The following is a 23,750-nucleotide window of genomic DNA, read 5'->3' on the forward strand; positions in this document are numbered from 1 at the left end:
AATCAAAAATTGTAAAGCAGGTACACTGCATAAAAACATAGAAAATAGGTGCAGGAGTAGGCCATTCGGCCCTTCGAGCCTGCACCGCCATTCAATATGATCATGGCTGATCATCCAACTCAGTATCCTGTACCTGCCTTCTCTCCATACCCCCTGATCCCTTTAGCCACAAGGGCCACATCTAACTCCCTCTTAAATATAGCCAATGAACTGGCCTCAACTACCTTCTGTGGCAGAGAATTCCAGAGATTCACCACTCTCTGTGTGAAAAATGTTTTTATCATCTCGGTCCTAAAAGATTTCCCCCTTTTCCTTAAACTGTGACCCCTTGTTCTGGACTTCCCCAACATCGGGAACAATTTTCCTGCATCTAGCCTGTCCAACCCCTTAAGAATTTTGTAAGTTTCTCTAAGATCCCCCCTCAATCTTCTAAATTCTAGCGAGTACAAGCCGAGTCTATCCAGTCTTTCTTCATATGAAAGTCCAGACATCCCAGGAATCAGTCTGGTGAACCTTCTCTGTGCTCCCTCTACGGCAAGAATGTCTTTCCTCAGATTAGGAAACCAAAACTGTACGCAATACTCCAGGTGTGGTCTCACCAAGACCCTGTACAACTGCAGTAGAACCTCCCTGCTCCTATACTCAAATCCTCTTGCATGACTTGGGTCATCCATTAGGATCACAATACAAACATATAGGGATACCCTAATCACAGTGAAATACAAGCCTACCATTATAGACATTTGACCATAAGTATAATGTAGTCTAATAATTGGCTTTTAGAGTCTTCTTGTTCCCCTTACAAGCATTGAATCAACCTCTGGACTGCTTGATCATGGATTTGAACTCAAAGTAGGTTTTGTATCTTCAGACATATTTGGAATTAATAATCCACTCTTTTGACTGTATTACAACCATCTCAGGAAGTGGTTCAACGTTCATGTTTGGTTTATTTTTCAGTGGAGATCATTTGATTGACCTCCAGATTGGTTCCTGCCTCAACAATACCTGTTTAACTCTTGGAGACACATTTGGTTGAACAACCTCTGGTGTGATCTCAATCCTCTTTTCTCAGAGAGTTCTGCAGATATATCCCTCATGATAGGATGCAAATTATTCTACTCTTGAGCAAGAAATTGGGTGCAGGTTTCATTCTGAGGTTAGAAATTCTCTGCAACTCTTGTTCTTGAGTTTTCATCTCTTCTGACCTCCCATCAACTCCATTTGAAGCTGGGTGATATAAAGAAAGAAGAGCGTGTGTGATACCATCATGTTTCATAAAGTATACAGACAGTTGGATCCTGAGGGCCATTATTGAATACAAACTCTTCAAGTAAAGCATTACTTTAATTCAATTTCAGTACCGGAAAATTGTCATTCTCCTTTTCACTATTCTAGATGTGTTCTCTGAGAAGACCTGTTTTGTCATGACAAGACCCCAACAAGTTTTAGGCAGCAGTGGCACAGCTGATTGAGTTGGTGCCTCTGATCTCAGGTGAAATCTGTGTGGAGTTTGCAAATAAAAACTTTGGGAAACAATGCACTTGCTCAAATGTCAATATTCACTAATTAAAGATAAATGTTATTATTGTCTTGATTATCTAATAAATAGATTAGTTAACAAGTTAAAATATCCATAACTTTAAGCCCTGGAACGCGAGAGCTGACAGCCAGAAGTCAACTAATCTGCATCAACACTGTCCTGAACTATTTGTGGAAACTTTTTTTGTTCCTGTTACTTCAGGTGAAAATTTAAAGCACTACATCAACTTGAGTTTATTGTTCGTATCAAAAAACATTGATTGATTGGCTAATTGTTTTTTAAGAATGTTTAAAGTAGTGAATGCATGGCTTTAAATTTGGTTTAGTTACATGGCAACAGATTAAACCTTTCCTTTCTCTGAGTACATATCATTGCCATTTTTTTAGCTGGATTATTTATATCCAGATCATTTTTTGATTAGTGCTAATTGATAAGTTAGTAAAAAATGTTAGAATTTTAATATATACTAGACCAAGTGGGACCCGTTGGGTCCCGTCCCCTCAACCGGGTGGTGGAGGGGCTGCGGCATCACACATACACTACCCACACACACACTAACCACCCCCCTTGATATTATATTAATATTATTCATTCACTCCTTTTACCCATCCCCAGCTCTATCCACTCACGCATAGCCCCCAACTCGCAGGCGCGGCTCGAGATGGAGGGGGGGGGGGTGCAGAGACAGATGGCAGAGAGAGCGGGGGCAGAGAGGAAGCGGGGTAGAGTTTGAGGGGTGAGGGGGGCGCGGCTTCACAGAGGAGGGTTGGTTCCCGAACGCAACACTCCCTCTCTCCAGCTCCAGGCTCTGTTTCTGCCCAGGTCGTCGTCGGGCTTGGCCTGCGGCAGCAACCTTCCCACCGTGCGCCGACCCGGGGCGAGTACAGGGCCCGACTTGCTCGTTCTTTCTGTGTCTTTTGAGTAACCGTGGGGGGGGGGGGGGGGGGGGGAGTGGTTGGGGAGGGGTGAGGTCACTCGCAGCGTGAAGGAGTTGGACTGAGCAGGAAAAACTCTACCAGAATATGTAAAATGTTTACCGTTAGCGTGTCGTTTTTTTTCGAGAAGATGTGATTATACACAAACAACAAATACATACACATCCAAGATCAGACTTTTAAGTATATAGATATGCAAAGAAAGAACATTTTGATATTGTATACCGAATGTTTCATATCATCTAATTTACACATTTATGTTATAATCTGAGAAAATGTGGCAGTTATTTTTCTGTCATTAATGTGATAATTGAAGAAATGCCCATCAGGACACTTGGGAAAACCCCTATCTTCCATTCACCAATGAGATATCTGATGTCTGTGTGAAAAGAAAATGGTGTCTGGCCCTGGTATCTGAGGAGGTAAGTATGCAAAACTTTTTTGATTAAAGATTTTGGGTGTCACGTGTCTTTGACTCAGTATTAGTACTGTTACCTTGATTGGCTGTTCAAGGTTCAAACTCTACTCTATGGTTTTAAGAACATTTCTGGTGTAAAATTTCAGTTTAGAACCAGTGGTGGTTTTGGCTTTGAGATAGTATCCCTGATGTCATCCTAGTTCAAGTTCAAGTGAGTTTATTGTCATGTGTCCCTGTATAGGACAATGAAATTCTTGCTTTGCTTAAGCACACAGAAAATAGTAGGCATTTACTACAAAACAGATAAATGTGTCCATATACCATGATATAAATATATACGCACATGAATAAATAAACTGGTAGTGCAAATAACAGAAAGTGGTTGCTAATAATCAGAGTTTTGTCCGAGCCAGGTTTAATAGCCTGATGGCTGAGGGGAAGTAGCTATTCCTGAACCTGGTTGTTGCAGTCTTCAGGCTCCTGTACCTTCTACCTGAAGGTAGCAGGGAGATGAGTGTGTGGCCAGGATGGTGTGGGTCTTTGATGATACTGCCAGCCTTTTTGAGGCAGCGACTGCGATAAATCCCCTCGATGGAAGGAAGGTCAGAGCCGATGATGGACTGGGCAGTGTTTACTACTTTTTGTAGTCTTTTCCTCTCCAGGGCGCTCAAATTGCCAAACCAAGCCACGATGCAACCAGTCAGCATGCTCTCGACTGTGCACCTGTAGAAGTTAGAGAGAGTCTTCCTTGACAATCCGACTCTCCGTAATCTTCTCAGGAAGTAGAGGCGCTGATGAGCTTTTTTGATAATTGCATTAGTGTTCTCGGACCAGGAAAGATCTTCAGAGATGTGCACGCCCAGGAATTTGAAGTTCTTGACCCTTTCAACCATCGACCCGTTGATATAAATGGAGCTGTGGGTCCCCCTCCTACTCCTTCCAAAATCCACAATCAGTTCCTTGGTTTTGCTGGTGTTGAGGGCCAGGTTATTGCGCCTGCACCATATGGACAGTTGCTCGATCTCTCTTCTGTACTCTGACTCATCCCCATCAGTGATACGCCCCACAATAGTGGTGTCGTCAGCGAACTTGATGATGGAGTTCACACTGTGGTTCGCTACGCAGTCATGGGTATAGAGTGAGTACAGCAGGGGGGCTGAGCACGCAGCCTTGAGGTGCTCCCGTGCTGATTGTTATTGAGGCTGACACATTTCCACCAATACGAACAGACTGTGGTCTGTGGACGAGGAAGTCGAGGATCCAGTTGCAGAGGGATGCGCAGAGACCCAGTTCTGCGAGTTTGGTAACCAGTTTGGAGGGGATGATTGTGTTAAATGCCGAGCTGTAATCAATGAATAACAGCCTGACATATGAGTTTTTGTTGTCCAGTGCGGAGTGGAGGGCCAGCGAGATCGCATCCACCGTTGATCTGTTGTGGCGGTACGCGAACTGCAGTGGGTCCAGGTTTTTGTCGATGTAGGAGTTGATTTGCTCCATGATCAACCTCTCAAAGCACTTCATCACCACCGGCGTTAGTGCCACTGGTCGATAGTCATTGAGGCATGTCACCTTACTCTTCTTGGGCACCGGTATAATTGATGCCCTATGGCAATTTTTGAAGAACAAAGGAATTGTCCAACTAATAAAATAATTTATGACTATTTGATGAGAAAGACAGGCGCCACCAAGACCAAAATCTCTGGTGATTTATATCAATACTGTCAGTGATACTTTGAAATGCAAAGTGGCTACTTTATCTTTCCACATTACAAAGTGTTCTCTGCAGAATATACAGGTAAGAAATAGGAGTAGGTTATCTGGCTCTTTGGGTCTGTTCTGCCATTTCAAGAATTTACTGTGCTTATTTGTCATATGCACCAGATATGTGTCAGAACAATGGCGGTCTTTCTTGCTTCAGCTTTACAAGGACACTCGATGCAACAAAACAAAAGTATACAATACAATAAACATTTGACAGTTTTTCTCCTGACAGAGAAAGAGGGAATGAATTCTCAATGTTTTATTTCAACATCAGCCTTTATTAATAACCTGTTTAAACTTAAAACACCATGACAATCAATAACAATTTATTGAGGAATTTTTTTTTATTTTTAAATGTGATTTATCAAGAAAGGACTTTTCAGTCACACAGCTGTTGTAAATTCAATTTCAAAAATATCTTCTGAAACATTTTCCAGGATCAATTATATGAAAAACATCTTGAAAACACAAATACTAGCAATATTCAAAGCAAAACTAATGAATCCTACTGTAGTCTAGGAACTTTGCAAATCTACTTGCTGTTTATCTGTAAAAATTACATTCATACTTCCAGTGGGCATGTTTCTCAGAATTGCCATCAATTAATTCACTCCAGGGAATCACACTAATGATCCAACGTCAATCCTGATATGCCAAATCCCAGCAGCCTCCTCCCAGTGTACTCAAAGCAACCAGGTAATTTTCTGCCAAACTCTTTGTTTGCTGTTTAGATTCTCAATGAAAATCTGTACAGAATATGATTTGTGTGTGGAATTTCACAAAATGTTAAGCGTTTTAATGTTCAGCAGCTGTTGCTTATTTGATTATTCTAAAGGGCCTGCCCCACTTAGGCGATTTTTTAGGCGACTGTCATAGTCGTAGGTCGCCGAAAATCCGGCGACTGCACCCACTCTACGACAAGCTACAACAACCTACCACTTAGTCGACATTAAGTTAGGGCAAGCTACTGACAACCGGCGACCCATTAGGACGTCCACCTACGACAACCGAAGTCAACCTACGTCCACCTGCGACAAGCTACGACCCTGTCGGCAACAACTGAAGACAATTCAGTTGCCGGTTGATGTAGGTTGACGTGAGTAGTCGCCAATGGAATTCACTGGTCAGCACCGGCGACAACCTACGAGAGCACCAATGTCAGTAGAAGTCAAGCCACGCTCATTGGTGTCAAGCCCACTGTCGCCGACAATTTTTGAACATTTCAATATCCAGCGGCCATCAGAAAACCGCTACAACTCTTTGGGCGACTGAGATTACTCACGACTATACAGGCGTCATCCCAGCGACCATGTGGCGATAGCCTAGTCGCCTAAGTGAGACAAGCCCATTAGTCATTTGATATTCTATGTGCTCCTATCAAGACATGCAGATGGCTCTCATATTTACCTCAGAATTAGTGGAAAGTCTATCAATTTGTTTCTTTCCATATCCTTTACCAAGCCATTGTCACTTTCATCTAAATACTTTCACCAATGTATACCTACACATCACCTAGATTGTACATTGATATCTGACAGCTCTGGTCAGCAATTAATATTCTTTTAGAACCCTTTATATCCACACCAGAAATCCAATTCACTTTGTCTCCATGATCAATACTGAGCTTTGGCAAAACATAATCATTTTTATTTTTGTTGTTGTCTTTTGCACTATGGGCAGTTCCTTTACACCCACGTGCTTTTTTCGTAGTGCATCCCACTTTTGATTTTTGCCTAGATGATGTTGATGGTCGTTTGTCATCAGTCAGGATTTGTTCACTCAGGTCCCATAGCAGAATTTTTGCATCATTCCCTCCAGAAATCAACCAGTAAGGATGCGAAAGAGAGTTCAGAAAATGAACCTGAGAAACACCCAAATTGTGACCGCAGAGTTGACGTTCAAATTCAAACCTTGTTCCTCTTGCTCTGAATAAACGTATTTTGCCATCTTCAGCCCCACAGGCAAATACATTACCGCAACTGGCAACTGTAGTGAAGTGAGCCAATGGTGGATTAAAAAGCTGACATCCAGCCGTTTGCTGATTATCTTCTTCCTCTTGTGTAAGATCTTGAAGGTTCACCGTCCAGACTGGACGAATTTTCTGCAAGTTCCACAGCATCACCTTCCCAGGGAAATTGGAAAGCAAAATAAATTCAAATGAAAATGGTTGAAATTTATGGTTGAAAACGGTTAAATTAATCATTTTTGACATATCAAGTAGAAATTAAATACAAGAGAAAAGTTTCAACACAATCTTCTGGTTAACCCTTGCCCCTTAATCTCGTATACTGACTATTGATCTTTTTCGATCCCCTCTGCACTATCCACTCAGTTGTTATCAAGTTGCACAGTCAATAGATTACAAGACAAATGCCTTGCCTGTTGCAATCTGGATTTTTCCATTCTGGGAAAGAGATACAATGTTGTAATTGCCCAAAACCCATAAGGAATTGCGGGAGAAGACAGACATGCTTTACAGACTGTCTTATCAAGAAATCCCTGATAAATAAAGGCTCATATGTTGTAAAAACCAAATCTGCCTAGGTTGGATGTCCCATTTTCAGCATTTAGCTCACACATCGCCATTTATAGCATTTTCATGGAAGCATGTAGTTCAAAGCAGAAACAAAATTTAAAAGGATTCTGATGTCCAAGGCTCAGGAGTCCACTACTGGTTTAGTAACAATGTATACAGAAATAATGTAGCTAACCAGAGTTTAAGATTGTGATATCTCCGGCCTGTCTGATTAAGGTACACTGTTTACACCATCAACACCACTTCATATACAAGGCTAGTATCAGGCATGTGGAATGCTCTCCCCTTGCCTGGATGAGGGCAGCTTCAGCAGCACTCATGTTCAACACCGAACAGGACAGCAGCTTGCTTGATAGGCACCTCATCGACAATAGTAATTCACTCCATCACTGATGCATAGCAGCAGCAGTTTGTACCATTTAATGATACACTGCAACATCTCACCAAGACTTATTAGGCAGCACCTATTAAAGCCTACAGCAGCTCAGAGAACATGGGAAGCAAAAACATGGGAACACACTACCTGGAAGTTGCCCTCCAAGCCACATACCATCCTGACTTGGAAATATAATCGCCATTCTTTTGCTATCACAGGATCTAAATCCTATAATTTTCTCACTTACAGCATTGTGAGAATATCTACACCTCAAAGACTGCAGTAGTTCCAGAAAGCAACTCACCATCTTCAAGAGTAATTTGGTATGGGCAATTAAATGTTGGGTCAGCCAGCAAAGCCCCCATCCCATTAATAAATTAAAAAACTACTGTACCAGAGCTCAGATTTGTATACATTTTGAAGTTATGCTTTCTATAATAGCCATTCTATTTACAATGACATTCAGATGTAGAATTGATACATTTTATATTTTTGATTTACCAAAACTCTCACCCTTCTTTTACTTTTAACTCAAAGAGCATTTTAATAATGAAACAAATTACCTCTTCCACCCCCCCCCCCCCCCCACCGTCCAAATGTCTTTACCAATACTGGGAAACACAGCATAATAATACAATGAACATTCAAAGTGATAAATGACAGAGTTCAAATGCAAATCTGTAGCTAAATATTCATTTGATGTGGTTGAGCACTTTTTGCAAGGAGTACAGCATTGCACATTGTGCATGCCACTGTGGTAACATTACTTTGATCAAATGTCTAATAAATGCAGCCTGAGCAAATGGATTACTGATTTTGCAACAATTTTTGAAAAGAACACTCTGCAGGTAACAATATGTTATGAAGCACCAATTGGAGTATTTTCCTCAAATGTTATTAAATTGTTGAACAACGAGGTGCTCTCTTACATGCAGCATGTGTGAAAAGTATTACTATCTTACACATACTGTTGACCCAAGCTCCTAGTTTAAACGTTGGCATGGTGAAACTAAGCTTATCTATTGTGTACCCAAAAGTGCAGGAAAAGTTCAAGTCACAGTCCATTTAATTTTTTTAGAAATTGATTAGCATCAAAAAAAACCTCTGGTGCTGAAATAATTGTCAATGCAATACACAATGACGATTGCACTTGGCATGTACATTGTGGTTTTGTTACAAATTATGGCGTCTAAATACAGATAAATAAATTCTGAGATTTCCAGCAGTACTGTTGTCTGATAAACAACAGAATAAAAGGCAGAAATAATTTCATACCTCCCCTTAAAATGTTTGGTAAGATAGGAAAAATCCTCTTATTTAAGGATAAATGTATCATAGCATCAAATGGCTTAAAACTTCATACAGAGCTTTTCAATATTCAGATATAACAAAGACAGTAGCTATTTAAAGGTGACTTGCACTGTTGCATATCCTTGATCACTGAAAAGAAGACGAGGTGGAAGGTGAAATTTTGACTAGCACACTGCCATTCTTTACCAAAGATAGTATCTTTGTTCTTTACATCGCACTACTAAAGTGTTTACATCCATAACTAGAGTTTAGAATCTGAAACAAAGGCAAATTAAGCATTCAGTCAGTATGATATTTTAGTCTATAAAGATAAAAATAGTCTATAACCCAGCACTGAGAGAATTGGCACTAAGGCTGATGTCTAATGCAACAGGTCTGTTTGGAAAAATGTATATTTACTGGATTGGTCAGAAAAGTTTCAGTATTTACAAAAAAAGCATAATGAAAGCGATGGTCCCTGCGAGCGCTGCAATTACTGAATTGCCCGTTATGATGATGATGAATCACCTTGAATCACTATCACCCTTTGATCAAAGTATCATATAGTGATATTTAATAGGGAACTCCAGTAATTAAACACCATGGTGATGATGGAACAACATATTACCTAGCAAGTCAGAATAATTCAACTTACTGGGGAACTTGAAAATTGAGGTGTTTCCCAGTATTTTCAGTGACAGATCACAGAATTGAGAGATTCTGAAGAAACTCTGGAGACTTGTTACAATGCATTTTGGGTATTGATGTATACTGTAACTGTGTGCCATTAGCAGATGGAAAACAAGTGTTTCTGGTGGTGAATTATATGCCAAGAGGCTACTTTGTCTTGGTGTTGCATTAAGGTTCTTAGAACTGCATTCAGGTATTGGCGGGATTTGTTTACCCATTTAAAACAGATGTAAAATCCATTGAACTCAGAGAAAGAAATATGTTGTTGGAAAAGATCAGCCCGAACCTTGGCTCATAGCCCAAGTTGGTTTTCAGGTGAGCCAGTCACCTGGCATCTGATTGAATGAATTGAACCTCCAGCTTGTTTTGGAATTCTCTCTGATACGATTACTGAGATCAAACTTGGCTTTCTTGGAGTGCAGGGGGTCATCCTTCTTGAAAGTCTTGGATCTAAACATTAGTACAGATTGCGTCTCTTTATTCATCTAAGTTTCTTGATTAGGATAGACCTCAATTTTCTTTATTGGAATGAAGTTGTCAATTGGCAAGAAGCATTTCACTACACCTATGGTGAATGTGACCAATAAATAACCTTTGAACCTTTGAATATATTTCATGAAAAAATGATGACGGAGGTATACTAATTCAAGCTGGATGAGGTAGTCCTCAATATGTCCAATCCACTGACACACGGTAGTCCTGAAGCCGACACTTAGCCTCCTCAGTCCACTGTGGTATAATTCTTTATGTTGGTGTTTTTCGAGAATCTGGATCAAACCACAGTAACAAGCAGCCTGGTCTATTACAGGGGTGTTCAGCCCCCCAAGCTGACTAACAAAGGGATTATTACCTATCTCATAGAAGTTTCAATCCTCTAAACACTATACAATAAATTATGCTGCAATTGTGACAATTAGTTCAGCTGAGAAACATCTCCTCCTTAAATGAATCAACTTTTTCCCTTAACACATTGTTACTCTGTACACTTAAACCATCTGCAGTTGGCATATCCAAACTAAAAGTAAATTTGTCTGATTATCAGCTGGAATCATGCACAATTGTCCCTAGACATGGAACTTATTATTTTCTTTGTTGGGCCACAAAAACCCAGAGTGAATGATTTCTTCTCATTATGGTACCATGACTATTAGAACTATTTCAAATGCCCCACACCCCCAATTCCTTTTGATAACCAGCTATATTACCACACAACGATGATACATACCTGCATATCTAGTCCACAGGAGAGCAAACTCTGCGGCCAATGAGGTCGAAACGTTACACAAGAGCAAATATTTGAGTGTTTTTGAAGACAGCGGATGACCTGCTTGCTAGCCAAGTCTATGATTTTTATTGATCCAGAATCATCTGCAGCTGCAAGATGACTGTCTGTTTCATTAATTGAAATGCAATTTATTTCATCCTCATTCACATGAAAGCGCTCAATGGGCTCCTTAAGTGACCGGATATCTAGTGCACTTATTGCTTCACCATGCGATGCATAGACTATACTTTCACAAGTGTGCGAGAATGATATGCAAGTCACATCATCACCCTCTAGATTCAGATGACCAATCGCGGAACCCTGCATATTCCAGACTTTAAAGCCTCCGTTCTCAGCCCCTGACGCCACAAGACCTTCATGGCTGACATCTAGGCACAGCACTGGGGAATCCCCTGCAGTCCACTTGGTGGCCATGTCTAAAAAAAAAGTGCAAAATAACATAGGGTCAAAGTTTCCTCTCACAAAATGTTCAATACAAGCTGGGATAATGAATGACACTCAATGCCTTTTGCTCATAGGGACACTATATTTTATATGATCACCCCTCTCAATCACCTCCTCCCTCCTCATCCTTCCATCAACCCCTCCCTATTCCTCTACCCACCACCCCATCTCTCCTTACCCACACCCCTCCCGATCCACCCTCCCTCCTCATTTACTCCTCCCTGCTTTGCTCCCACCCTACCACGTCCTTGCTTTCCCCAATGCCCCATCCCCTCCTGTCACCCCCTCTCCCCTCTCCCATCACCTCCCAGTCTCTCTTCCTTCCCTATTGGTCATAGTCTTACAACGTGGAAACAGGGCCCTCTTGCCCACACCGGCCAACATGTCCCATCTACACTAGGCCCACCTGCCTGCATTTGGCCCATATCACGCGCAACCTTTCCTATGCATGCTCATAGATGCTGCTGCACCCGCTGAGTTTCCCCAGCAATTTTGTGTACCTTTCCTATCCATGTATCTGTCTAAATGTTTCTTAAACATTAAGAAAGTTCCTGTCTCAACTACCAATTCTGGCAGCTTATCCGTGAGAAAGCTACTCCTCAGGTTCCTGTTAAATTGTAGCAATACCCTCCCATTACCTCCCTCACTGCCGACCACAACCAACCCTTCCTCCGTCCTTCATCTCTCCCCTCATACAATACAATACAATACCTTTTATTTGTCATTTGAACCTCACATGAGGTTCAAACGAAATTTGGTTTCTGCAGCCATACAAAAAAAGAACCAAGACACACACCAACCCAATTCACATAAACATCCATCACAGTGAGTCTCCTCCTCACTGTGATGGAAGGCAAAGACTTGTCTCTCCCCTGCTCTCCATTCCTCTCATCCACTCTATGCCTCTACTCCCATCACAACGCCGCACCCTCCGCCTCCTTTAACTTCTGCGGCCCCTCTCTCAGCTCCAGTACTAGTATCTTTGGCCCTGCCTCCCATGGCCGCACCCGGTTGTTTGACCAGTCGGCCTGTCCGAACCAACCTCGGCTGCGCCGTCACCTCCTCCCCCCACCGGAGCACGTCACACAGCGAGTCACGTGGCTCCAACCTCCGCGCAACGGACGTGCGCGGCCCCGAGACGGCCGTCGCACCCGGCCGCGACCTGTGCGCGTCCCCGAGACCGCCGTCGCACCCGGCCGCGACCTGTGCGCGTCCCCGAGACCGCCGTCGCACCCGGCCACGACCTGTGCGCGGCCCCGAGACCGCCGTCGCACCCGGCCACGACCTGTGCGCGGCCCCGAGACCAGTCTGATGAATCTTTACCTCGTCCTTAAGTATATCCATTTTTTAGGTAAGAACAAAGATACTAGATACAAGTATCTTTGGGTAAGAATACCAGATTCGCAGCCTTCCAGACACCACTATGATCGCAGTAAATCCTGTTTACCCCTGTACTCAAATCCTTCCAGTTTTCATAGGTCAGCCTGACAATGGTGTCATCTCATCTCTACCCTACTTGAAGGTAGACAAAAAGACCCTTCTCGACCCGAAACGCCGCATATTCCTTCGCTCAATAGATGCTGCCTCACCCGCTTAGTTTCTCCAGCTTTTTTGTCTACCTTCAATTTTTCCAGCAGAAACCCTATTTGAAGGTTGCTTTTGGGTTGCAAGACCAGTCAAATTTCCTGGTGGGCGAGATTTGACCTAAAAATCGTTGAAAAATATGTTGTTATGTTGACTTCATATCACATAGATTACTCAGATTACAGTCTGTAGATTCTATCAATCGGTGGTGGCCAATGCCATCTCCTTCGCTGTCGTGTGCTGGGGTAGCAGGGCGAAGCCCGTGGATGCCAACTGAATTAAGCTCATCAGGAAGGCTGGCTCGATCCTGGGGATGGAGTTGGATTCACTAGGGTTGGTCTTGGAGGGGAGGGTGCTCCTCAAACTGCTCACCCCCTCCATGACGCACTGGTCAACCTGAGGAGCACCTTCAGCGGCAGACTGGTTCCACCAAGATGCACCACAGAACGCCACAGGAGATCCGTTTTCCATGTGGCTATCAAACTGTACAACTTCTCCCCCTTCTACCATGGACTGACTCCCCTTCCGATCCCCAATCTTTGCACATCCCCAATCATGGACTTTCCACTCGTTTCTTTCATTTCATGTTTCATGTTTCTTTCCATATCACTTTCTGCAATAGTTTATTCCTCTGGTTGCTTCCTAAATTAAAAAGAAAACGCCCTCATCTTTTTGCAGATGGCTTGGGACGTTCATTTTCTGCTCCCTGCTCTAATCCAGCAGCACTTAACACTTACGCAAGACATGGGCGGAAATCGCATTTAAAACATATGGGGGGGGGGGGGGGGGAAGGGAAGGGGACACACAATTTCTTGGTGGGCCGATGACAAGTGAGCATGACAACGAACAATTTTATCTCCTCCCACTCCCCCCTACACACACACACATATCTTATACACATCTTACACGCATCTTACTATAACAATCCTGGGGCCTGGGGAAGACTTGAGAGACAGCGAAAGAAGGCCAAATGTTATGTAAACTAAAATCTATATTACTAAAAATCTGATCTTGACCACTTCCTTGGCCATCTTACTCTGAGCCCCCTCCGCTGCGCAGGACAAGAGGATTTTTCCCATCGATGAAAAATAAAGGAGTTATTAGTGTTTAAAAAATGTTGAGATTTTCTCTCCTGAAGGCTACGCCCCTTCCGGAGGGACTAGAAAATCTGGAAGTATTGAGTGCCTCAGTCAGTCTCTGCAAGATGGGGGAGCGAGAGGGTCACGTCTCAGTCTGAGCTGTGAATAACACTGAACAAGTCTACTAAACTGTGAGTGTGGTTTTACTGACCTTGAGTGCCCTTAATGTGGTTTGAAAATGAAAATGTGGTTGGTTTGAAATAAAGCACAGCAAATGGTTGGTGGTGGTTGGTTTGAAATGAAGCACGGCAAATGGTTGGTGGTGGTTGGTTTGAAATGAAGCACAGCAAATGGTTGGTGGTGGTTGGTTTGAAATGTCTACTGAGCGGTAAGGGTGGTGTATATGTGGTGTTTTGTGTGGTTTTATGGTGGTTTTAAGGTGGTTTCACCCTGCTTGAAATGGTATGAAACTGCATTTGAATGTAGTGGCCTTGCACCCTGCATGAAATGGCATGAAAATGCATTTGAATTTGGTGGCCTTGCACCCTGCTTGAAATGGTAAGAAACTGCACTTGAATCTGGTGTCCTTGCACCCTGCTTGAAGTGGTATGAAACTGCACTTGAATTTGGTGGTCTTGCACCCTGTTGAAATGGTATGAAACTGCACTTGAATTTGGTGTCCTTGCACCCTGCTTCAAGTGGCATGAAACTGCACTTGAATTTGGTGGCCTTACACCCTGCTTGAAGTGGCATGAAACTGCACTTGAATTTGTTGACCTTGCACTCTGCTTGAAGTGGCAGGAAACCTTACTTGCGTTTGGTGGCCTTGCACCCTGCTTGAAGTGGTAGGAAACTGCACTTTAATTTTAGGATCGAAACCAGGGTATGTGGAGCTGGTTTAATGGGTGGGGATCGATCTGGGGCCCTGTGTGGCACTATGGAAGTATTATTTAGATAATTGTAATTGTTGCTTTACTGCTGTATTTTTGTGCACCATGTATTTGCAAATGTATCGGTTCTAGTTTCATTATTTGATCTACGCTTTGAGTTAAGATTATGATTATAGAATAATCAAAGGGGGGAATGTAAGGGTTAATACTATGGTAGACATTTTATGCTCACTGTGGCAGACATTTTAAGCTACATATGCTATTATACTAAAAACAGGCTTTTGCAAGTCTGCCTTCATGGTACCAAGCACCTGCAGATAAGATGTCTGAAGAAGGGTTTTGGCCCGAAACGTTACCTATTTTCTTCGCTCCGTAGCTGCTGCCGCACCCGCTGAGTTTCTCCAGCACTTTTGTCTACCTGCAGATAAGAAGTTGTTTTTCAGGACTAAACATTCCAATGTTCTGAGCTAAATCCTGTGCTGCCTCCTTATCACACAGTGGTGCCTCCTTAATCATATTAGCTGTTCAACTCCCTAACACAATGTGCAACTCCTGTTTAATTCCCTAACACAATTAAAGGATCTTTAATAATAATAATAAATTTTATTTAATGGGCGCCTTTCATACAAAATCTCAAGGACACCTTACATAGTAATCGGAATAAAAACATATAATCGGAGTAAAACAAGTAATTAAAGACATCACAATGACACAAATTAAAAACAGAATTCAATCCAAAAACAGAAAATCAAAAACACAGTGTGAAGAGAGAGCAGCGGCAACCAAATCGTGCCAGCGTCCACTCTCTCTTCACGGCAGCCATCTTGGACACAGACCTACAAGACTACAGTTAGACCAAAAAAATCATCCCCCCACAGTGGATAGCACTGTGGAGGAAGGCACAATGTCCAGTCCCCACCCCATGTTCACCCCAAAGTCAGGCCTATTGGGGCCACCGCAGTTGCCTCTACGGAGGCCCGATGTCCCTGGCCGTTCTCACCGTGTTGTCTTGCCCCGGCGTCGGGAGAGTCCTTTCGGCGGCTGGGCCACTTGGAACGGCCGCTTCTTGGTTGGAGCCCGCGGCTGCCGAAGCCGACAAGGCCGCGTCGGTTTGGCGCTCCTAGGCTCCAGATGAAAAAGTCGGCGCCCGTTCTCCTCACTGCCGCCTTGCCGCCTCTACGCACGCCGTCTCTCCGCACGCCGTCTCTCCGCTCCGCAAACCCGCAGCCCGGAGATGTTGCTTACGGCGGTCCAGCTCGCCAGAGCTCCAGCGCGGCGACCCAGGCAAGGCATCGCCCGCTCCGATCTTTATCTTGTCTTTGTAAAGACAGGCTTCTTTCATGTAAGCAGTGGGAAATTACTGTATGTACTTTGAGCTGTATAAATATTGCCTGTGTTCTGTATATTCTTTAAGAAGGTGGTAGCAGGTGCCTGAGTGAGCCACGGCCCACTCAGATCTCTGTACCTTCTCCCTACATGGTGTTTAAGTAAAAAGCTTCTAACTGAGACTCGTGTTCTTTGAATTATTTTACAGTTTAAGTTAAGGCGACTATCACAGAGGAGATTCACTGTGATGGATGTTTGTGTTAATTGTGTGTTTTGTTGCCTTTTTTACTGCCATGACTGCATGGTATGAAATTTTGTTCAAACTCGTTTGAATGACGATAAAGGAAATTCAATTCACTCCATTCAATCTAATGGTAATTGTACCCGCATCAGACAGTTTTAAGAAATTCTCCCTTGAATTTTATTGAAAGGAAAGCGTTAGTAATACTTGACGGTTAAATCACAATTATATTTATATTTACAGAGGAATGCATAACGATGTATTGGTGACACATCATATAACAGTGGCAGTTAACAAGCCTTAACAGTGGCAGTTAACAAATCGTTTTCGTCTCAGAGGAATCAAGTGAGAAATGACTCCAATCGTTCTGCAGTACTCATTAAACCTGAGAGTCTTTTAAAAACGTAAAATTCCATGGCGGTTTTGCTGCAATCTGTTTCGTGTATTGTATGTGGAATGGATGAGCGCCTTGCTACCGTTTATCATTGCCAAAGGATGACATAAGCCCTGTTAACATCACAAGATTTTGCTAACACAAAAATGCATTTACACATGATTAGCCTATTTATCACTATTTCTCGCAGAACCCCTAGCGATCCATATTGTTCTGGGGAATCCCGGTTGAGAAACTCTGGTCTAGAACCTAGAGGTGCCTGCTACTAGGCCTACTCATACTCACAGCCGAAATGGAGTTTCTCCGACTCCGGACACCTCTAGCTCTTCCTGAAGGTTCCATCATCAATTAATTATTTTCAGAGTCTGAGCGAGCTGACCATGCATGTGGCCGCGACTCCGCAGCGGTCGGTCGGATGGGAACTGATTGCGGTTTGCTTATGGCTGCTGCTGGCTAAGGTAAAAATACATGTTTCACAAAACATGGGGAGGATTATCCCCCACCTCTCAAAACATGATGGAGCCTAAGGCATTTCCACCACCACCAAATGATTGTGGACTTTGGAAGGGGTAGGATAGGGACCCACAATCCTGTTTATATCAACGGGACGATGGTGGAAAGGGTCAAGAACTTCAAATTACTGGGCGTGCACATTTCCAAAGATCTTTCCTGGTCCCAGCACACTGATGCAATTATAAAGAAAGCACATCAGCGCCTCTACTTCCCGAGAAGGTTACGGAGAGTTGGTATGTCAAAGAGGACTCTCTCGAACTTCTACAGGTGCACAGTAGAGAACATGCTGACTGGTTGCATCTTGGCTTGGTTCGGCAACTTGAGCTTCCAGGAGCAGAAAAGAATGCAGAAAGTTGTGCCCACTGCCCAGTCCATCATCGGCTCTGACCTCCCCACCATCGAAGGGATCTATCGCAGTCGCTGCCTCAAAAAGGCTGCCAACATCATCAAGGATTCACACCATCCTGGCCATGCACTCATCTCTCCGCTACCATCGGGTAGAAGGTACAGGAGACTGAAATATTTTACATCCAGGTTCAGGAACAGTTTCTTCCCCACAGCCATCAGGCTATTAAACTCGCCAACAGACTCTGAACTGTAACAGCCTATTGCAGTTTATCTGTTTATGTGTATATTGGACTGAAATGTTCTGTATTTATGCTTACAATATTCTGTTGTGCTGCAGCAAGCAAGAATGTCATTGTCCTATCATGACAATAAACTCTCTGGACTTGGCCCTCTTGCATTTTATCAAAGCCTGGATATCCATCTACTTTCAAAGATGTTAAATCCTTTAATATGTCTTTAGAATGTTTATCACCATAACCTTAATTATAATAGCAATATCTTGCCCCTCATTTGGAAATTTACTTATCCGTTGTCTTGAAATTTTAATTACCATTTCAATCTCTGTAAGAGGAGGTGCTCTTTCCTTGTCGCTTATTTACAGAGTATGTTGGAGATTTCCTTGATCCTCTCTATTTTATTTAATGTACCATATTTCCTTATTATTTCACTTCTCATTCTATACACGTGTGATTCCTGCAGTGTTGAATTCCTTGTATTTGCCATACATTTTGTTTGTTTTTGCTTTATTCCCCTCTGTATAGTCCTTGACATTTTTGGGTGAAGAGAAGCAGGAGTTCCCTCTTTTCATGGGGATCTATTTGTCCTGAATGTTCACATCTTTGTCCTGTGTGCCACTCACTACTCTAGTTTATTTAAAGTAGCCATTTCCAGTTTAAACATTAGTTTGAATTTATGTGTTTACTGCATCTGTGCTTAAAGAAACATTGGTTTAGATCACTATTGCTACTGCACCTTCAGCATGGTTGTGTACTTAATATTTCCATTAGTTGAGGAGAGATGTTAGATTAGGTGGCTTGTAATTCCTTCAGAAATGTAATTTCAAGAAATCTAGCAGTCAGTTTTTTCACTGCATTAATATTTTCCTCAGATTATGTATAGAGTAGAAATTTTGCACTTGTTGGGAAATCTATTAAAGCCACATGTTCCGGACAATTTCATCAGTCCTATCATAAATGGGGAAATACTTTCATCATATATTTGCTCCTCTAGTTAAACATGAACTTGAATCATTGTTTGTTAATAAGTAACTTCAAGTTCAAATGATGTTTGACCATTTTGGCTAACTACTCATGTATTAGATTGAGCAGAAATGACCAGATTCTTATTTGGGTATCCTTTTCCAAATCATACGTAGAGATATTTCATTTTTTGCATCTGCTTTAATTTAATTTCTTCAAAAGATGATCTTGTTACTCACTCAAGCAGTATAGTACAATTTTGCAGCTTAAATTGATTAAAACATCTTAGCAACAAGTTTGACTAACTTTTACAAATACATTGAATGTTCAAACTTAATAATATTTGCTTTAACACAACTATTATGTCGAATACACGCTCAAGCTTTTGTCATAATGTAATAACGGCTTTTACTTCACACACCTGACTATTTACTGTGTTTAAAATTCAGCAGGGAACAGAGAATATCCATTCATGACATTGTATGTTATCGAACATAGATCGCCCACAACGACAGATACATCTCTAACAAGAGCAGAGTTGGTGAGAGCTAATTACATGAATACTTGAAGAAAGCATTAGGAGGCAGTTATGATTTGTGATATCTTAATTTGGGGATTGAAGTGCATCATGGGTCGAAGGAAATGGTGACACCATTTTCTATCCAGTACCAGAGAGGACCCCTGGTATGGTGGAACCTTACATTGATGACTGTAAGAAAGTCTGTTTTTTTTCTTACCACCACTATCTCTGTGATTGTATAAATGAACCATAGAGTGATGATATTGGGGGATTCCAATAACTCAAATATCTACTGGGATAGCATTAAAGGAAATGGAGGGGAAACATTTCCCAAAATGAGTTCAGAACATCCTTGACCAGCATAGGAAGGATGCGTAGCTCTATCCGGTACTAGAAAAATAAGGTGTCGTAGGAAATCACTTCAATATAACTGGTCATAATATAAAGGTTTAGATTAGTAATAAAGAGGAGCAAGCGGCAATTTAAATTAGAACATAAACTGGAAGAGAGTTGACTTCAGTGTAATGAGAGGGGACTGAGTCAGGAGAAACTGGATCCAAAGGTTGACAGGAAAATCTTGAACTGAACAGTTAAGGGGACATTTCAGGCACAGGGTAGGTAAAATTTCACAAGAAGGAAAATAGACAAAGCCAAGGCTGAAGGAACTTAAGAGAAGCAATACCAGTGGTTTGTCTGGTATCACATTGTGCCATTACAACTTTGGGACAGCCAAGCAACATGCTAACATTTACAAGCACCAGCCATCACAAACTATGTTGTAATAAGAATGGGTCCATCATGGGAAATAGCTTCTCGGTGTGATTCTGCTCAATATGTGTAAACCATTCATGAAAGGGTGCAGGCTTCAGGCAGCTTGGCTGCAGCCTCAAGTGTGAGTGAAATGTGCCATAGTGCCAGCCTGAAGATCTGACATTAAACACAATGAGACGTCATTAAGTCAGATGGTACTGTAACTCCTGTAGGGCCCAGGATGGCAAGGGGCTCTCTCTTTGCGACAGCATACCTCATCTCAGGCAAAGTGAATTTCCGACTGAAGAAAACCACCAGGTGCTCTTCTCCAAAGTCCTGAGAGAGGACGGCTCAGAAGGATCCATCTACACAATGAAAGGCTTATTGAAGTCAGGGTTGTGCCGCACGGGCTCCCTGGTGTGGGCCGTTTTTAACTTCTGGAAGGCTCTTCTGCATCTGTTCACTGTATTTTCTCCAGTTGGCCCTGGTTAGCTCTGAGAGTGGGACAGTCAGTGAGAAAATAGGGATTAAACAATGATAATAGCCAGCTAACCCCAAGGTGGCATGTATCTGGGTCTTGTTGGTGGGCCGGGGAAAGTCCCAGCAATGATGAAATGGTCCTGTGATTTAAGTAGGCCCTGGCTGATGCGATATCCCAGCCTCCGACTGTCCAATGCTGCACTTTTTTGGGTTGGTTATGAGCCTGGCCTGCAGTAAAGCCTGTCGTACACCCTGGAGGTAGAGCAGGTGTTCTTCCCAATCCTCCCAGTGGATGTTCCAAACCTCCCAGTAAAGAGTGTCACTACATAGCTGATAACATGATGTTTCATTTGACCCTTTAATATCACTGTTGAATGATTTATTAAAATTTATTTCATCATATCAGTTCTTATTTACTGTTTGTGTAGGAAATGATGATCCAAAATAAAAACAAATCCATTTAGCCCTTGGCTTTAGGATAGAGTAGTTATTTAGATTATTCCTAATCAGAAAGGATAACATTATACATTGTGGCATTAGGGATGCCACCAGATCAGCAATAACTATACTGGCAGTTGTATGAAGATGAACTTATATGATAGGCTTTTTTTCCCAATGTCAAACAATAGTATTTATAAAGTCCAGGCTTATTCTCTTTTTACTGACCTCCTTTCCCCTCTGGCTGGAGCTTGTGGGTTTATAAGGAGTAGGACTGACAAGGTGCATGTGATTTGGTCTGGGCATCAATGGAGTGGCGAGGAGAAGAGCCATCAAGAACACCACAGAGGCAGCGGAGAAGGCCTCGAGATGGCTCTGGATCAGGAGACGAGGTCCATGGGGAGGAGCGAATGCCACCTGAACACAAGTCGTGGTCTGATCAACCACGGCTGGGTCGCCTGGGTGAGGGTGTCTGATGTTGAAAGACCCGAAACACCCAATGACCCCAGGTTACATCACTGATGATGTGCTCAGGAGCATCTATCGATGTATTTGTATCAAAGAGAAGATGACATCCCGAGTGAAATGTAGAACCAACCTTTGGTCTTACTACCGTTCCATTTGCACAAGGAAAGCTATAAAAGTGCTTGATTAGCATTATGCACTTTGGTACCACATGTTTATTCTTTGCAAGATCACAATTTCCTGAAAAATTTGACACTATTTTAACACTTTTTAAACCCTTAATGATGCTCCAGTATTGGATCTTCTCAAATTAACCAAGATTTTTATTCAAGGATCTTCTGAAATGTGTTGATTTGTTTCCAATCTTAACTGTAAATGTTTTTTTTGCTATGAATGACCAACATATGCTGATATTGGTTCAAAGTTAAAGTCACCTTAATCCATTGTTATTGAAGCTCGATATAGATTAAATTAAGGGAATGTGTGATTTTATAATCAGTGAACATAGTGGCATAGATTTTCCATGCCGTACTAATCTAGTGGAGCAAAGTTCATCAAACCAGTTAGGATAGAAGATATAATTAATAACCCAATTACGATTGAATGGCAGAGTAGACTTGATGGGTCAAGAGGCAGAGAAAAGTGATAACTTTGTGATTTATGAAGTATTGTTGTATTGCTAAAGAGAACACAGGATGGATGAGTATAGCCATTGATTCAATAGAATTGGGGACTTAGTGTGTCTTTTGAAAATGTCAAGAGGCATACCCATTTCTAAGTATTAGAAATGTTCAATATGGAACAATGTAAGCAGGAGAAAGACACATGACACAGAGGAGGGAGGGGTTCATTAGTTGCCTGCAGTCACAGATGGTTTGACAAGAGGTTTGGCTTGAAAATTAGATGATATTGAGGGTAGCACTGTGGCGCAACAGTAGAGATGCTGCTTCACAGGGCCAGGGACCTGGGTTACATCCTGACCTTGAGTGCTTTGCTGTCTGTGTGGAATTTGCACATTCGTCCTAAGACTGCATGTGTTTTCTCCGGGTGCTCCGGTTTCCTTCCACATTCTAAAGATATGTAGGTTTGTAGGTCTCTGTAAATTGCTCCTAGTGTTCAGGATGTAATATTGGGATAACATATAAATATTATATGGGTGATTGATGGTCAGCGTGGACCTGATGGGCTGAAAGTGCCTGTTTCCATGCTGTATCTCTAAACTAAACTAAACTAAAAAGGTCATGCTCAATCTGGATAGTAATTGAACAAACATATTAAAGTGGAATGTAACTTTAAATTAAACTTGGACAGCAGAACATTGGAGAAAAAAGTTCTGAATGGTAAAATCAAATTTTAATGTCAAGAGGTTCTTTATAAAGGAAATAATTAATGGAATTGACTTTCAGGCAAATAATTAATTGTCATTCTTTGGATGTCATAGGTCGGTATTAATGCTGCTTCAGGCCCCAACTAATTGTGTGCATGTCTAGCTGCTGTATTTGGGAAGGAAATGATTGAACTGGAAAGAGTACTGAGGAGATTTGTCAGGAGGTTGGGATGAATTATGAGGATAGACTGAAGAGGCTGGTTTGTTTACCTTGGAGTGGAGAGAAGCTGAAGGGTGACCCAATAGAGATATACAAAATAATGACCATTGATAGGGTGGAGAATGGGAATCTTTTCCCCACAACAGATGTCAAAGACCAGAGGGCATAAGTAGATTGTGGAAGAAGGATGATATTCAGGCTGGAAGTCTGTAACCAGTGGAGTTTTGTAGGAATATGTGCTGGACCTCCACTGTTTGTGGTATATATAAATGTCTTGGAAGTAAACAAAAATGGGCTGGTTAGTAAGTTTGAAGACGTCACCAAAATTGCTGGGGTTGTAAACTGTGAGGAGGGCTGTGAAAATATACAATGGGACATAGTTCAGCTTCCAAAATGAGCAGAGAAATGACTGATGGAGTGATGGATCCGAGCAGTCAGGTATTCCACTTTGGGAGGTAAAATGTAAGGAGAAAGTATACAATTAATGGCATGACCCTCCCAACTTTGATGTACAGAGGGAACTTGGGGTCCAAATACATAACTCCCTGAAAGTGGCAACACAAGCTGACACGGACCAATCCTCTTACTGCAATCCAAATGTGCCGCTATTACATCTTTAATAATTGACTCCAGCATCTTCCCCACCACCGATGTCAGGCTAACTGGTCTATAATTTCCTGCTTTCTCTCTCCCTCCTT

The 23,750-nt window shown here is 42.2% G+C and overlaps 2 protein-coding genes across 7 annotated transcripts in view; one reads left to right on the top strand and one right to left on the bottom strand.

The window, feature by feature from the left end:
* parl (presenilin associated rhomboid like) overlaps nt 1–1,541 on the top strand; it is a 37,436-nt gene extending 35,895 nt beyond the window's left edge. Inside the window, exon 10 of the mRNA XM_033031454.1 lies at nt 1,078–1,541. Coding sequence (XP_032887345.1) covers nt 1,078–1,102 — 25 coding nt within the window. The 3' untranslated portion in view covers nt 1,103–1,541. The remainder of the gene's footprint in view (nt 1–1,077) is intronic.
* Nucleotides 1,542–4,914: 3,373 nt separating this feature from the next.
* On the bottom strand, nt 4,915–12,380 carry wdr53 (WD repeat domain 53). Of its 6 annotated transcripts, none has more exons than XR_004413768.1 (4): nt 12,259–12,357; nt 10,775–11,250; nt 5,799–6,779; nt 4,915–5,695 (listed from the first exon to the last, which is right to left on the bottom strand). XR_004413768.1 is itself a non-coding variant. In XM_033031459.1 (4 exons), exons 3-4 carry the CDS (start codon nt 11,246–11,248, stop codon nt 6,159–6,161), a joined length of 1,095 nt encoding a protein of 364 aa, XP_032887350.1. In that variant the 5' UTR covers nt 11,249–11,250; nt 11,943–11,960; nt 12,171–12,246; the 3' UTR covers nt 5,720–6,158. The 6 variants fall into 6 exon arrangements, 5 of the variants coding, with proteins under 5 accessions (XP_032887349.1, XP_032887350.1, XP_032887348.1 ...); XM_033031459.1 differs by lacking the exons at nt 4,915–5,695; nt 12,259–12,357 and adding exons at nt 11,943–11,960; nt 12,171–12,246 and having other exon boundaries at nt 5,720–6,779; XM_033031457.1 differs by lacking the exons at nt 4,915–5,695; nt 12,259–12,357 and adding exons at nt 11,917–11,960; nt 12,171–12,253 and having other exon boundaries at nt 5,721–6,779.
* Between the last annotated feature and the right edge of the window lie 11,370 nt (nt 12,381–23,750).

Source organism: Amblyraja radiata, chromosome 13 (assembly GCF_010909765.2).
Source record: "Amblyraja radiata isolate CabotCenter1 chromosome 13, sAmbRad1.1.pri, whole genome shotgun sequence".
In the NCBI taxonomy this organism is placed as follows: Eukaryota; Metazoa; Chordata; class Chondrichthyes; order Rajiformes; family Rajidae; genus Amblyraja; species Amblyraja radiata.

Bases quoted from the DNA above. Each gene is read 5' to 3' on its own strand.
- wdr53 (XM_033031455.1), bottom strand. The intron at 6,780-10,774 runs GTATGTATCATC...TTCCCTGGGAAG, and splicing joins CCTGTGGACTAGATATGCAG to GTGATGCTGTGGAACTTGCA.